At 43.9% G+C, this 13,236-nt stretch overlaps 3 protein-coding genes across 4 annotated transcripts; 2 read left to right on the top strand and 1 right to left on the bottom strand.

Annotated features, from left to right (window-relative positions):
* The first annotated feature begins 649 nt into the window (after positions 1 to 649).
* On the top strand, positions 650 to 10,906 carry LOC128093780 (N-alpha-acetyltransferase 80-like). Of its 2 annotated transcripts, none has more exons than XM_052711528.1 (3): positions 650 to 898; positions 963 to 1,151; positions 10,314 to 10,906. In XM_052711528.1, the coding sequence occupies exon 3, from the start codon at positions 10,319 to 10,321 to the stop codon at positions 10,868 to 10,870; it is 552 nt and encodes a 183-aa protein (XP_052567488.1). In that variant the 5' UTR covers positions 650 to 898; positions 963 to 1,151; positions 10,314 to 10,318; the 3' UTR covers positions 10,871 to 10,906. The 2 variants fall into 2 exon arrangements, with proteins under 2 accessions (XP_052567488.1, XP_052567487.1); XM_052711527.1 differs by lacking the exons at positions 650 to 898; positions 963 to 1,151 and adding exons at positions 2,724 to 2,861; positions 2,924 to 3,272.
* LOC128092262 (uncharacterized) lies at positions 1,165 to 2,526 on the top strand. Its single transcript, XM_052711529.1, has 3 exons — positions 1,165 to 1,801; positions 1,867 to 2,102; positions 2,188 to 2,526. The coding sequence occupies exons 1-3, from the start codon at positions 1,777 to 1,779 to the stop codon at positions 2,449 to 2,451; spliced, it is 525 nt and encodes a 174-aa protein (XP_052567489.1). The 5' UTR covers positions 1,165 to 1,776; the 3' UTR covers positions 2,452 to 2,526.
* LOC120431012 (flavin reductase (NADPH)) lies at positions 10,891 to 12,951 on the bottom strand. Its single transcript, XM_039596170.2, has 4 exons — positions 12,747 to 12,951; positions 12,569 to 12,688; positions 11,145 to 11,411; positions 10,891 to 11,083 (listed from the first exon to the last, which is right to left on the bottom strand). The coding sequence occupies exons 1-4, from the start codon at positions 12,823 to 12,825 to the stop codon at positions 10,932 to 10,934; spliced, it is 618 nt and encodes a 205-aa protein (XP_039452104.1). The 5' UTR covers positions 12,826 to 12,951; the 3' UTR covers positions 10,891 to 10,931.
* Positions 12,952 to 13,236: the final 285 nt, after the last annotated feature.

Consider the following 13,236-nt stretch of genomic DNA (forward strand, 5'->3'; position numbering starts at 1 on the left):
ATTTTGTGGGAGTGAAGAATAAAAACAAATAAGTTTTTCTATCAGTGCCTACATTCCCCGTTGGCGAACCGTTCGCTGAACGCTCTCTTTACTCCGTTCAGAGCGGAGCGGCAAGCGAGCAGAGAAATGATGATCGAAATGTTGGTTCGCGAACCGTTCAAACCCGCCGCTCTGAGCGTTCGATAAGCGCTCACCCGATAGGTTCGTCGATTGAGTGGCTATGATATGCTCAAAAGCGAACCGTGACACCACTGCCCCATTGCCCCAAATCATTTTGGTTTTCGGATTGATTTGGAGCAATGGGGTTGGGACCAAACTTTTAGGATATTGGCCACACCCGGAGTGGCCATGACCCTAAGGGAAGGTTCTTCCGGGAGGACATTTACGGAACCATACAAATTGGGGTAATATGGTTATCAAAATTCATGGTTTTTGATAATGGTAAAGAAAATGGCCATTTTGACAGGATTGGCCATACCCGGAGTGACCATTGCCCCGAGGGAAGGTTCTTTCGGGAGGACATTTACGGAACCATACAAATTGGGGCAATATGGGTATCAAAATTCATGGTTTTTGATACTGGTAATGAAAATGGCCATTTTGACAGGATTGGCAGAATTGGCCACATCCGGAGTGGCCAATGCCCTGAGGGAAGGTTCTACCGGGGACATTTACCGAACCATACAAATAAGGCAATATCGGTATCAAAATTCATGGTTTTTGATATTGGTAATGAAAATGGCCATTTTGACAGGATTGGCCACACCTTCCTACGAACCGAGGAATAAGCATGTGTCTTTGGTGAGGTCACCGGATTAACACTTCTTCAATCGAAATGGCCAGATTTACCGCCTGCGGTAGAAGCAGTTGAAGTTTCACGAGCCGCAGTATAAGTCAGGTCTAGAATCCTACCCCGAGCGGTCCCAACAAATAGAATTCAACCTCGCTTATCTACCCGACAGCGACGAAAACAAGAAGCACTACATGGACGTTTGGCTTGGCGAGGATGTCAACGACTTGGCAAGGGCCACTGAAGACAAAGAGGCCGCCGACCGGGTGTTGAACATCGTTGGGGGTTAGCCGGAGAGAACGAGCCAGCACGATTGCAATTCGATTTCGCTGCCCTCGAGCTGAAACCTGAGCCACCACTGGTAGATTCGCCAATGTCGCCAGTCGCGTAAACTGTTAACACCGACAATCCCCCTACACAGAAAAAAATATGTAAATGTACACTTCGTGTAACCCATGTTTTTAATGTAAAAATGCTTAATGTAATAATTAAATCGCATGTAAATGACCAAATACTATGTAAATGGCAGTCATGTAAATTTTAATTTGATGGAATTGATAAATCGCCTGTAAAAAAATCTGCCTTCTAAGAACTGACAGAACCGAAAACATGTAAACGATGTAAAAAAGCGACTAATGTAAAAATGTGTCCATATAACTAAAACAAAAAGCGTGTAAATTTACATTGCGGCAATTCGTGTTGACTTGACAGCTGAAAGCATTTGTTTTCCATAATTTTGTTGGACCGCAAGGCAAATGGATGTGTTTTTGAAGAAAAGTATCAATTTTATTTACTAATCAAATCAAAATTATTCGCCTTTCGTTATGCAACGAATTTCGTAGCAAGCCCCTCGTCGTTTTCGTCGTGGTTTGAGAGAAACGGGAAATGTCAATCCATTTGTTTATGTTTTCGTTGCAAATTTGTTCGCTCGCCAAAAACTTGTGTTTTTTCCCCGCAGCAGTGGCAAACAAAAGTTATTTTTATGGATGGCGCAGATATGCCGAAACCGTGGTTTGTTTGTTTATATAAAATGAATTCTTGATCTATACATTTCCTAATTCTCCTAATCCTTTCAGATCTGTTTTCGAAGAGTATGGCCACGGGCCGTTTCACGTCGGCCGCCGGTTTGGTGTGGTCCCCCAGTGAACTGTTGACAGCCGTGTTTGCCGTGGTGCGTTCGCTATCAGTGGCCGGATTGTTCTTCAGTTGCGCTGGCACCCTCAAGACGCGCTCGATGGGAATCTCTTCGAAGAATCGGTCTGGGATTGCGGGGTTCGTTTCAAGCAAGATTTACGAGATGAGCGCTTATGTGGTACGTATATTTTTTCAAATTAATAGACTCAAAATAAAAACACTAGATAACTCACGTTAAACTGATGCATATTAACCGTTCACAGCTCAATGCTCGTAGGATGCGATGCCACCTGTTGGCCATGCAGAACGGACTCACAAAGTCCACCAACAAAGCAGGAATGCCCCATACCACGTCACAGCTGAACAACTACAACGGCAACTCCACCGATTCTTCTAACCGAATCTCCCGTCCAACGGCCCTGTTCAGCTCGTCAGACACGGATTACTCCATCCGGACGGCGGTGTCGATTCCGCGGGATGCTCCCATTAGCAGCGAATTGAGCCGGAAGCACAAACAGGCCAGCTGATGTACATCGGTCGCCGATGTTTTGAGCGCCTGCAGAAACTGCGCCTACTGGTTGATCTTGGCCAGATGGCAATGGGCGGCCAGCTCAAGGCCCTGCTATTCGTCCCACAGTTCCAGAAGGAAATGTCGCTCCGTCTGTGCCCGCCACCCATGATTGCGAGTTCGGTTTCATGCAGCAGCAAAATTCACGAGATTGGCGCGTTGTTTTGCCGTCGGCCTTCGCGTTTGAGACCTGCTTGACATCGTGCAGCGCTGGCGATTGCGGTTGACATTGGTACGCTTGGAGATAAAATCCGGCTAATTCTTTTGCTGAAAGCTCTGGACGATGCCACCGAGTATGGAAAAAATCATTCATCTTGGTCTACTCCTGGTGCATTTAGACAAGAGGACAACATCATCGTCCACTCGCAGGTATGATAAACCCTTTATTGTTTTATCCCTTTTGATTTCTAATTGCCCTTGGTTTGTTACAGTGTTTCCTCAGATAGCTCCGTTTGAATATCATCAAAATCTAGCTGAACGGTGAAACCATCGAAGGCAAGGCCAACTGGGTCAAGGAACACCAGGAAAAACTCGTGCCGGGGTCGATGCGTTCGAACAAGATGAGATGGTCTATTACGTCGCCGTCACTAAGGGTGTGACCGGACGATGCATCGGTGCAAATGCCGCATCATCACGCACACCAAGCATGTTTAGCTGGAAAAGGCCAACCTCAAGTTCATCGACGCCTCGGTTAAGATGGGTCAGTCGGTTCCAGGCGGTTGGATATATCGATTCAACCTGAAATTGACCAAACTGCAAGGTGTGAGCGAGTTGACGCAAGTGAGTAATCTTTGAAACAAATATATTTTAAAGTGTTAACATCACCTATGGGATTCTTAAAACACTGGGTGAAATTATCTATTTGAAATTGCTCCGTTGAATCTAGAACTCAAAAATTACATCGAATTCTAGATTCAATGGAGCAAAAAAAATTTTTTTTGGTTGGTGTAAGTTTACATTAGATTCATTCGAAATTTAAACGATTTGAAAAGATTTTTAATTTGAACATTTACAATGAAAGTCATGTAAATTTCCAATGAAATTGATGGAAATATACATCATTTATCATGATACCTTTTGGTACATGATAAATAATGTAAATTTACAGGAATATTTTTTTCTGTGTAGTCTCCGTTACTGGATGTGGAATTCAGCAACGATACATCCATCTCTCTGCCACTGGAGATTCGTGGCCTGATGTACTGCCTGGAACTGATGCAGATACCGGTGGAGAATTCGTTGGTCTGCACGTCCCAGGAGTGCACCAACACGCCGATCAAGATTGACGATTGCTCGGTATGGACGGTGGAGGATGAGCATCAGAAGCGGTGGCCCTGAAAAGGCAACCCAACTTGCAGGTTGTGTCCCACTTCATGCAAACTTTCGGCAACATTTTCCAACTCGCGCCCCTTATTCCCGTGGTTCCCCAGCTACGAAGTGAGCGGCCAATATTTTGGTCATTGAAGGATGACCTGTGTGAGCTGGGCTATTAAGTCGGCTTTAATTTAGCCAACGTTCAATCTCTTGTAATAAAATGAAATGAAATAGCAACTTAATTTAGTTTTATGTTATAATTAAAATGTTATGAATTTGATGCCATTTGCAAGATGTCAAGTCCAGCATCAAAAACCATGAATTTTGATACCCATATTGCCTCAAGTCAAATGGTTCGATAAAGGAGAACCTTCCCCAGTGTACTGGCCGCTCCAGGCTGTGGCAAATATACTACCAGTTTGGTCCCAACCCCATTGCCCCAAATCATTCTGGTTTCCCGGTGACAATCTTCATTATAACAGAATTCCTCCCAAGTTGGTGCAAAACCTGTATCTTTCAATGTGTACATGTGTGTGTTTGAGCAATAAAATTACCACCGTGGATCCGTCTTTGACGAAACTTCGGTAAAAAAAAAGTAAATCTTTCCCAGTTCCTGAGGGGAACACCCGTGAAGAGTATCGGGGCCGGCATTTACAAAGCGGACTCAGTGGCAGTTTTTTCACTCAACTAATGTTAACATGTTTAGGTTAATGTTAACATTTCATAGGTCGCCTCCCTAAGGTGTCGTGATAAGGTCCAGTTTGTGACGATACACAACCTTCCCTTTACTAAGCAATCGAATCCAGAAGGGAAAAGATCACCAGTTGTGTTGGTCCGAGCCGGGATTTGAACCCCGATCTACCGCTTACGAGGCGGAAGCGTTACCACTAGGCTGTTAGCTTATATAGTTCGCATGAAATGCGGCAACATGGCGCAAATTTTGCCTCGTCTCCTGCTTTCTTGGAACTGTCACGCGAGAATATTGCACCACTGTTGCCACATTTCATGCGAACTATATAAGCTAACAGATAGCCTCAGAAAATTTCAGTGCCTACTGAGGTTTCATCAAAGACGGATCCACGGTGGTAATTTTATTGCTCACACACACACACATGCACACATTGAAAAACACAGGTTGTGCACCAACTTGGGAGGAATTCTGTTCTAATGAAGATTGTTAGGACGGTCACCCGAAAACCAAAATGATTTGGGGCAATGGGGTTGGGACCAAACTGGTAGGATATTGGCCACACCCGGAGTGGCCATGGCCCTGAGGGAAGGTTCTACCGGGAGGACATTTACGGAACCATACAAATTGGGGCAATATGGGTATCAAAATTCATGGTTTTTGATACTGGTAATGAAAATGGCCATTTTGACAGGATTGGCCACACCCGGAGTGGCCATTGCCCTGAGGGAAGGTTCAACCGGGGACATTTATCGAACCATACGACTTGGGGCAATATGGGTATCAAAATTCATGGTTTTTGATACTTCTAATGAAAATGGCCATTTTGGCAGGATTGGCCACACCCGGAGTGGCCATTGCCCTGCGGAAGGTTCTACCGGGAGGACATTTACGGAACCATACAAATTGGGGCAATATAGGTATCAAAATTCATGGTTTTAAGAATATAATTGATTGGTGTCAGTTTAGTGATTGTTTTTTGAACCGGGATAATGCTAACCGCCAATAAAAACCTATTGCTGGTGGTTTGAGATTTGGGGGAAGGCTCATTCGTGTGCCGAGTGATGAAAGCCGTGACGCTGAGTGTCAACAAGCGGTAAGCAAAAGTGGTGAAAATTTTGGGCCTAATGGGCAACTAGTAATTTTCCACGAAAAATTTGACGAGTGATATGTTTATTCCGTTTTTTCCTTTTTAAAAGGAAATAGTGAATTATTTTTGCCCACCAAACTGAAGCTACAGTTTACGTCTGACAGCCGGAGACAGCGGTTGTTTTTTCTGCTGTTTTCGTGGCGCGGCACAGTGCTTACGGATGGAGGTGGAAGAATCCTCCGACGGGGACGAGTTTCGTTCCGTAAATGGAACGGGGAAGCGGAGGAAGACCAGCAACGGAGCCGTTGTCGGGGATGGCTCAGAGGAGAATCTTCTCAACAACAACAAATTCAGTCCGCTGGCGGGGAACAACAACAACAATAACAATGGTATCCCAGCCGGGAAAGGAAGCGTCCCACCGGTTCCAGTGGTTCCAGTGGCCAAGAAACCACCACCTCTGGTGGTAAAGAATACGAGCTACGCCAAGCTGAGGACTGTAATGTCGCCGTGCACAACCAAGCCAAGTTACAAGCTAACTCCGTTTGGGATCAAATTGCTGTGTTCTTCCGAGGAGCGTTTTGAGACCGCGCGGGCCCACTTGATTGCGAACAAAGTGGAGTTCTACACCCACGAGAAACGAAGCGAGCGGCAACTCCGCGTCGTCGTCCGAGGACTTCCGTCGGCTTCACCTGAATTCGTCAAGAAGACCCTCAAGGAATCGCAAAACCTGGATGCTGTGGAGGTGCACGCCATCAAGAGAAAGGGAGAGTTCGCCTCGTCAGAGGAAACCCCGTACATTGTTACGTTCCCCAAGGGGTACACCAGCCTCAAGCAGCTGAGTGAAATCAAGCGCTTGAGAAGATTTCACATCCGGTGGGAGGCCTACCGGAACAAGCGACCGAACGTGACCCAGTGCTTGCAGCTGGGTCATGGAACCAGGAACTGTCACCTCAAGGGGAGGTGCAACAACTGTGGGGGTCCCCACAAGACGGACGAGTGCGAAGTCCAGGAAGACCAGCCAAAGCGGTGTGCCAACTGCTCTGGTGCCCACGAAGCTACGGACCGCAGCTGCCCCAAGCGTGCGGATTTCATCCAGCGGCGACAGCAGGCGTCGAAACCAAAACCGCCGGCGAGGAAGGCGGAGAAGCAGAGTCCAGCAGTTCCGGCGTTCACGCCGGCGGAGTTCCCTCCGCTGCCAGGCGCAGTTCCGGACGGAAAATTTAATGATCGCCCTCGACCCGCAGGAAGCAGCCAAGGTGGCCCCCGAGACGGTGGAGCCACGGAGAAGGAAGCCGGGGAGGTACTCTATAGTTCGGCTGAGCTGTGGGGGATTTTCTCCGAGTACATCGGCAGGTTCAAGACCTGCAAGACCCGCTTGGACCAAGTAACCCTCGTCAGTTACATGATCTCCAAGTATGGAATTTAAGGAGTTTTGTTTTGTTATTATATATTGTTTAACTGATCCTCGGTCCCAACCTGGTCACAGCACCTAAAAGGACCTAATAAAAATAAGTTAAGAAAAAAAAAAAAAAAACTGAAGCTAATGACAGCAAGAATCATTCCCAAGTGGCAGTTGCCTGCAAATTGACGGTGGAATGTACAATTTCGTCAAATTATGTTTGGTAGGCTCAATATAGGTACTAGGCCCAAAATAGGAACAAATACCCTAGTAGGCTTATGCTTTGGGATGTTCCCTTTAATGTTGTATACTTGGTTGATAAAAATTTTCGGCTTAAAACTATTTTTGATGCAATTTAAAAAAATGTGTTTTTCGACCACTTTTTCCAGGGTGCAGGGCAGAATGGACCACCCTGCGGGGCATAATGGTCCACCTTAGAAAACAAGCCATTTCGTCTAATACAACTTAAGTAACCTTTCCAACAAAGTTTCCATGGAGTTTGATCACTTTTATAAAAATAGTCACTTAATAAAACAAACATTTTTGAAAATAATGTAAATTTGTCGAAATAAACCACTATTTTTACAAATAAGTGTCAAAACAATTAAAAATCAACTAATGTTGCATTAAACGTGATTTGTGAAGCTACCAGGAGTGAAAAAATCCATCTAGCTCAAATTTCGCAACTTTTGATTGTTTTTATAAGGCAGGAAAAGGGTGGTCCATTCTACCCCCAAGTGGATTTAAATTTAACACTTCCACCACCAAGCCTCTAAATGATTTGAAGGTTCCGTTGTTGTTTGATTACCTTTGTAATAGCTCCTGGTAACATTATAAACATTGAACAAACTTTTTCAAACAATCTAACTTTCGAGAAAGCTTATTTAAGAACCTCGAAATAAACAACATTTGCGTGGTTTTTCAATAAATTTACATTTTTGCTCATAATTCGAAAAATACAATGAATTCAAACGTCGTTTTCGGTGTGGTGATGTTATTTGACGTCCTTTATAAGACCCTTGCCTTACACTTGGTCTAAATCTAGGGGCAGGACACACCTAATCGATTATTTTTTCGCTAATCAATTAGCGTTGATTTGTTGTTGATTAGCTAATTAATTAGTGGCTATTTGACAGAGCATTCACACCTCGTACCAAATGATCTTGACGTGTGACCAAACTCCGTTCTGTCAGTTCAATGTTTTGATTTTTTTCTCGATGACCGCTGGCAAAATTTGTGTGCATTAACTGGTCAATCTGGCCAAGAACTCGTGTCCAGTCTACAGACTGTCGTGAAGGGACCCTCTGGATATCGAAAAGTCGGATGGTGAGTGGAACAGATGAAATTTAATAAATAGAACAGTAAGGTTATGTTTACAATTCCAGATTCCTCCCGGCTGCGTCCGGGCAACGATCGACACAACTCGTTCGAGCCAGCAGCTCCGGCCAGATCGTCGTCACCAGTAGAAGCAGCAGCAGTTCCGCGACAAAAGTGCTCCCCAAATATGCGGCAAATCGACACCACGATGACTTGGAACCAAGCTTGGAACTACTGCTGAATGTTTGTTCAATTCAACGAAAAGCAAGCCACTGTCCGCAGCATCCAAGGGCGCTCTCCTAACGTCTCACCGTCCCACCACCGTCCGTAAACCTGAGTGATTAAGATTTCGCCCCAAAAGTTTGATCCGGTTCAGCATGGTCAAGCACACGGGCAAGGGCCGCGAAGAAGGAACAACAAGATAGAACCGGAACAATCCTCGGAAGCCGCGGAGAAGGAACAACAAGATAGTTCCTATCGCCTAGCCAGTGAATCCTTATCGAAGCATCCCCTCCGAGGCAGCAAGTGAGTCAGAAAAAAAAATTTGGCGGACCCGGAAAACTCTTATCTGTGTACGGTCCGCGACGAAAGACTCGTGACGGTGAACAACGAGCTGCTCTACCTGAACTAGGTGGTATCCGAGCAGGCTTCGGTCGAGGAAATTGTCCAGCTGTCAGCCGGCCTATGGTGCCCAACATTCCAGGTGTCGAGAGAGAACATGCGGCGGTTGACGTGGAATGTGCCTGTCGGAGCGGTTTAACGAAATATTGATCTAGGGGAACCAGACTGTTCGTCGCACTGATTTCTTATAAGAATTTAAATATTTTCACTTGATTTTAATTTTTCACAATACTACTGTAAAACTTAACTTGATGAAATTTAATAAAAACCGTTCTTTTGGTTGTGTTTTACTTAGGGGTAGGGGTGGGGGGCTGAATGCTTCTGTTGCGCTGATGATGACTATTTCGATAGGCTTAGCCGTTAGACAAAACGGAATCCGGTTGGCCACAACACCGCGGAACGGCAATATGACCACAAAAAGTGAAGCCGAAGCAGCCGAACACCAAACATTCGGAGTTTCAAGTTGGGATGCGCGGATGAGCTTACGTTCTACAAGGTCAGCTTGGACAAGTTGATGGATTTGGTTTCTAATTGGCTGTATTATCCATGAGCAGCTGGAGCTCAAATTTTTCTTTGGCATTTTCATCAAATTGTTGAGAGATTTGGTGCAAATAATCTGTCTCCTTGTAACGACGCCGTCGAGGATCGCGTCGGCTACGCCCCCGAGAGGATCTTCATTGGGACGTGTCCTCCGACATAAACTGCTACTCAGAATGCTCAGGAGTTGGCGTAGACTCCTTTGTTCCCGGCGACGGAATCTATTTTTTTTAAATTTGCCCTGCCCTGTAAATTCGTCGGTCGTTTGCACACCTACTCGATTACACCATCGTACTCCAATTGGCAATCCGTGGGCAATAGGTTCCAGAACCAGGTTGGCCACTTTGGTTGCCTTACATTTGTCAAACGGCCGCAAGCACGAGGAATTTTGCTATGTTGTGATGTTTTGACGTTTGTTCATCAGCCCAAGATAAAAGTGAAAAGGCAGGAATACGCTAATCGATTAGCGATAATTCTAATCAACTAACTGTAATTTTTAATCAACTAGCTGGTAATTTTTGGTTGATTAGGGCATGTGTCTCACCCCTAGGTCTAAATCCATTCTAAAGCCCAAAACCAAGGGTGGCCCATTCTGCCCCCATGGTCCATTCTGCCCCCACTGCCCCTATCTAGTCCACATTATTCGTTAGGTTAAGTAGATTGTGTTGGTTTAAAGGGGTTAAAGATCACGAGCACAGTGGCCAATAGTGCTGCAGTGACCAATACGCACCAATTCCTAGGGTAGGGTAATGTGACCTCAATTGGACCCAAATATCCATTTCCTTAGTCCCAAACATCTATAATTGCATGAAAAAGGCATTTAACAAAATCTAATTTGTTTTTTTTTTGTTTAAGCGCAAATGATAAAAGGCAGCAACACGGTGCTGGGTCACGTGAAGCTTTCCCCAGTTCCAGCTGACCTGAATGCCGTTTACGTAGAAAGCTTGGTGGTTGACCATCGCTATCGCGGCCGTGGAGTTGGAACTTATCTGATGACCGAAGCCGAACGATTCTGTAAAAAAGTTTTAAACGTAAACAACGTTTACTTGGCGACCGACGGCCAAGAGTACTTTTATGCGAAACTAGGCTACATATTTTGTAAAGCAATTAACATCTTCGGCACAAATACTACGCGAAACACTTCCAGTAAAAAACATTGGATGAAAAAGGTTATCTCCGATTGGGAAGTTGAGGGAGAGGAAGTCGATAGCAGTGACAAAAGAAATTTGTCTTCGACAAATTTGTTAAATGTTCCTTCCAGTGAAGAGATCAACATAGAGCATTCGGAACGGCAAATCCCCAACATTAACGATTTGATACGGAACATTCGAAAAGCAGTCTACAATTATACGCCTAAGCAAGAAAAAGAAGAAACAATATGTGATTTGATACTAACAATGCATTCGATATAAATTGAATTTAGATACAATACTTTAGAATAATAACAACACGCGTATTTTTTATTACGATCATTCAAGGTTTTGTGCAAATTCCAATAACTTGTTTAGCATGTTTGTCGTCAAACAAAGAATCGATCAGAAACTTTCCCAGGTCAATTTTACTGATAGTTCTGGAAAGATTCGGAGGCTTGTCATAAGCTAGAGCGAATTCCCCAGAAGGTTCATCTGAAAAAAGAGATTTTTTTTAAAGATCAGGTAAAACACATCTTTACACAAATAAATGAACCTGCAATGTGCGGAGGCAAAATTGCGCGAAACTCTAGCGACGACGCTTTCAGTATATCCAACATCCGCTGGTGCTCAATGTTAAGATCGGTAAACATTTTTGGCACTTTGCCGGGCTCGAAAAACAGGAAAGACGAAAGGCACACCGATACTTTCAGCAAATTGTACTTCTCCATGGCTTTCCGGATGTTCATCATGCCGACGGACATCACAGTGGTGGGTTTCAGATCGTTTCTTGTCCCTAGTACGACACAAACCAGCTCCTGGTCTGTAACGAAAGTTTTTTTTTGTGTTTTAGTTTTTACATTTCCACAGAACATTACAGCTCGATAGAAAAAAAAAAACGTCGATGTGTCTAGTTTTCAATGTACATAATAGTAGGTAATTAAATAAATTAAAATGACCTATAAAAAATGACAAAAGAGTTTAAATAAGTATGAACTTGAAAGAGTCTGGAGTCGAAGTCGGCAAATCTTAAGAGTTAAGGAAAGTCTAGCAAAACAATGTAATTAGGCCAATGTTGAAGTGTAAACAAAGAGTCTATCCTGATCGTTCCAAATGTAAACATCAACTGACGATAGCAGGATACTGTGTTTACACTTCAACATTGGCCCTTTTACATTGTTTTGCTTGAAGTTAGCAATGAAAGAATAATCCTGTCTGTATGGACCAATCGCACCACGCAATGAACTTACAATTCAGAGGTAGATTCCGTTTTTTATGTACGTAAAACCTTAATCCTGTCAATTGCTAAGCTTGTAGTTAGTATTACCATGTTATCTCTGGAGCAACATTTGAAAAGGGCGCATAAGCATTTTGACAGCCAGAACTATTTTGCAAATTCCGAGCCAACAAGTAACTATTTGGCAAAACCCGCAGTGTTAAAAGGTAGCTGAGAAGGCCAACTATTGTTTAACTTTTCGAGTTTTGTGAACCTGTTGGCTCGGAATTTGCAAAATAGTTCCAGCTGTCATAATGCTTATCCGCCCTTTTCTCGTGTTGTTCCAGATCTATAAATCAGCGGTCGCTGTGCACTTGACCATGTCGGCTGTTGACATCAAAGGAGGGAATAGGAACAGAGCTTTTAGGGGAGCGTTCTTTTATTACGTAACGCAGATGGGGGGAGGGGGGGGGGTCGATGGCTGTGTTACGCTCCATACAATTTTTTTAAAATGTGTATGAAAATTTTGTTACGAGGGGGGAGGGTGTAAAAATCCGTTTTTTTTTTGCATTACGTAATAAAAGAACGCTCCCTTAGTATTATATTACCAAATGACTTCGCCGACTTCGACTCCAACAACAACAAGTCAGCTGCCCCATATGTCTCTACTCGCTTTAGTTTTTCTTCAGCTTATTGATGAAAAGTAGATACATCCGTTTTTATCAAATATTGCTACTAATAATAATAATATTTTATTAAAATACCTTTAACTGCATTCTCCACCTCGTTCGCATTCACGACGTCACCCTGCACCAGCTCCACCATACTTTTAAATTCCTCCGGAACTGTTATCTCATTACGCACCATCAGCCGCACTTTCAGACCTTTTGATAAACGCCGGTCAAAACTATTTGATATAAATATCCATTCATAATGTCTTACCTTTTTCCAATGCATACCGAACAGCGCAGGTTCCGGTCATCCCAGTTCCTCCGAATATCACTATTTTCGACATGGTCATTTCGTAATTCCCAGTTCTCTATATTGATGGAGATAAAGCGAATCAACATGCAAGTCAATTGAGGATAATGGAGTGTTTGTAACAAACGTAACGCCATACACTGCAAAAAATCGACACTTTTAACGTAATTGTTTCACACACAAATCCATCGCATTTGGCACCACACATGAATTCTATGTATTTGGCTATTGCCCTGTTGCCCAGTTAACTCAATCGGAATTCTGAAACGGAATTCAATTCGAATCGGTTTCGTATTCCGTTTCAAACGCAACAACCGATTCCGTGTACGTACCGGTTGTTGCGTTTGAAACGGAATACGTAAACGTTTCGAATTGAATTCCGTTTCAGAATTCCGATTGAGTTGACTGGGTGGATGCTGAATTGATTCTACCATGTATTTTTCATTAGATA

This window comes from Culex pipiens, unplaced genomic scaffold (genome assembly GCF_016801865.2).
Source record: "Culex pipiens pallens isolate TS unplaced genomic scaffold, TS_CPP_V2 Cpp_Un0085, whole genome shotgun sequence".
In the NCBI taxonomy this organism is placed as follows: Eukaryota; Metazoa; Arthropoda; class Insecta; order Diptera; family Culicidae; genus Culex; species Culex pipiens.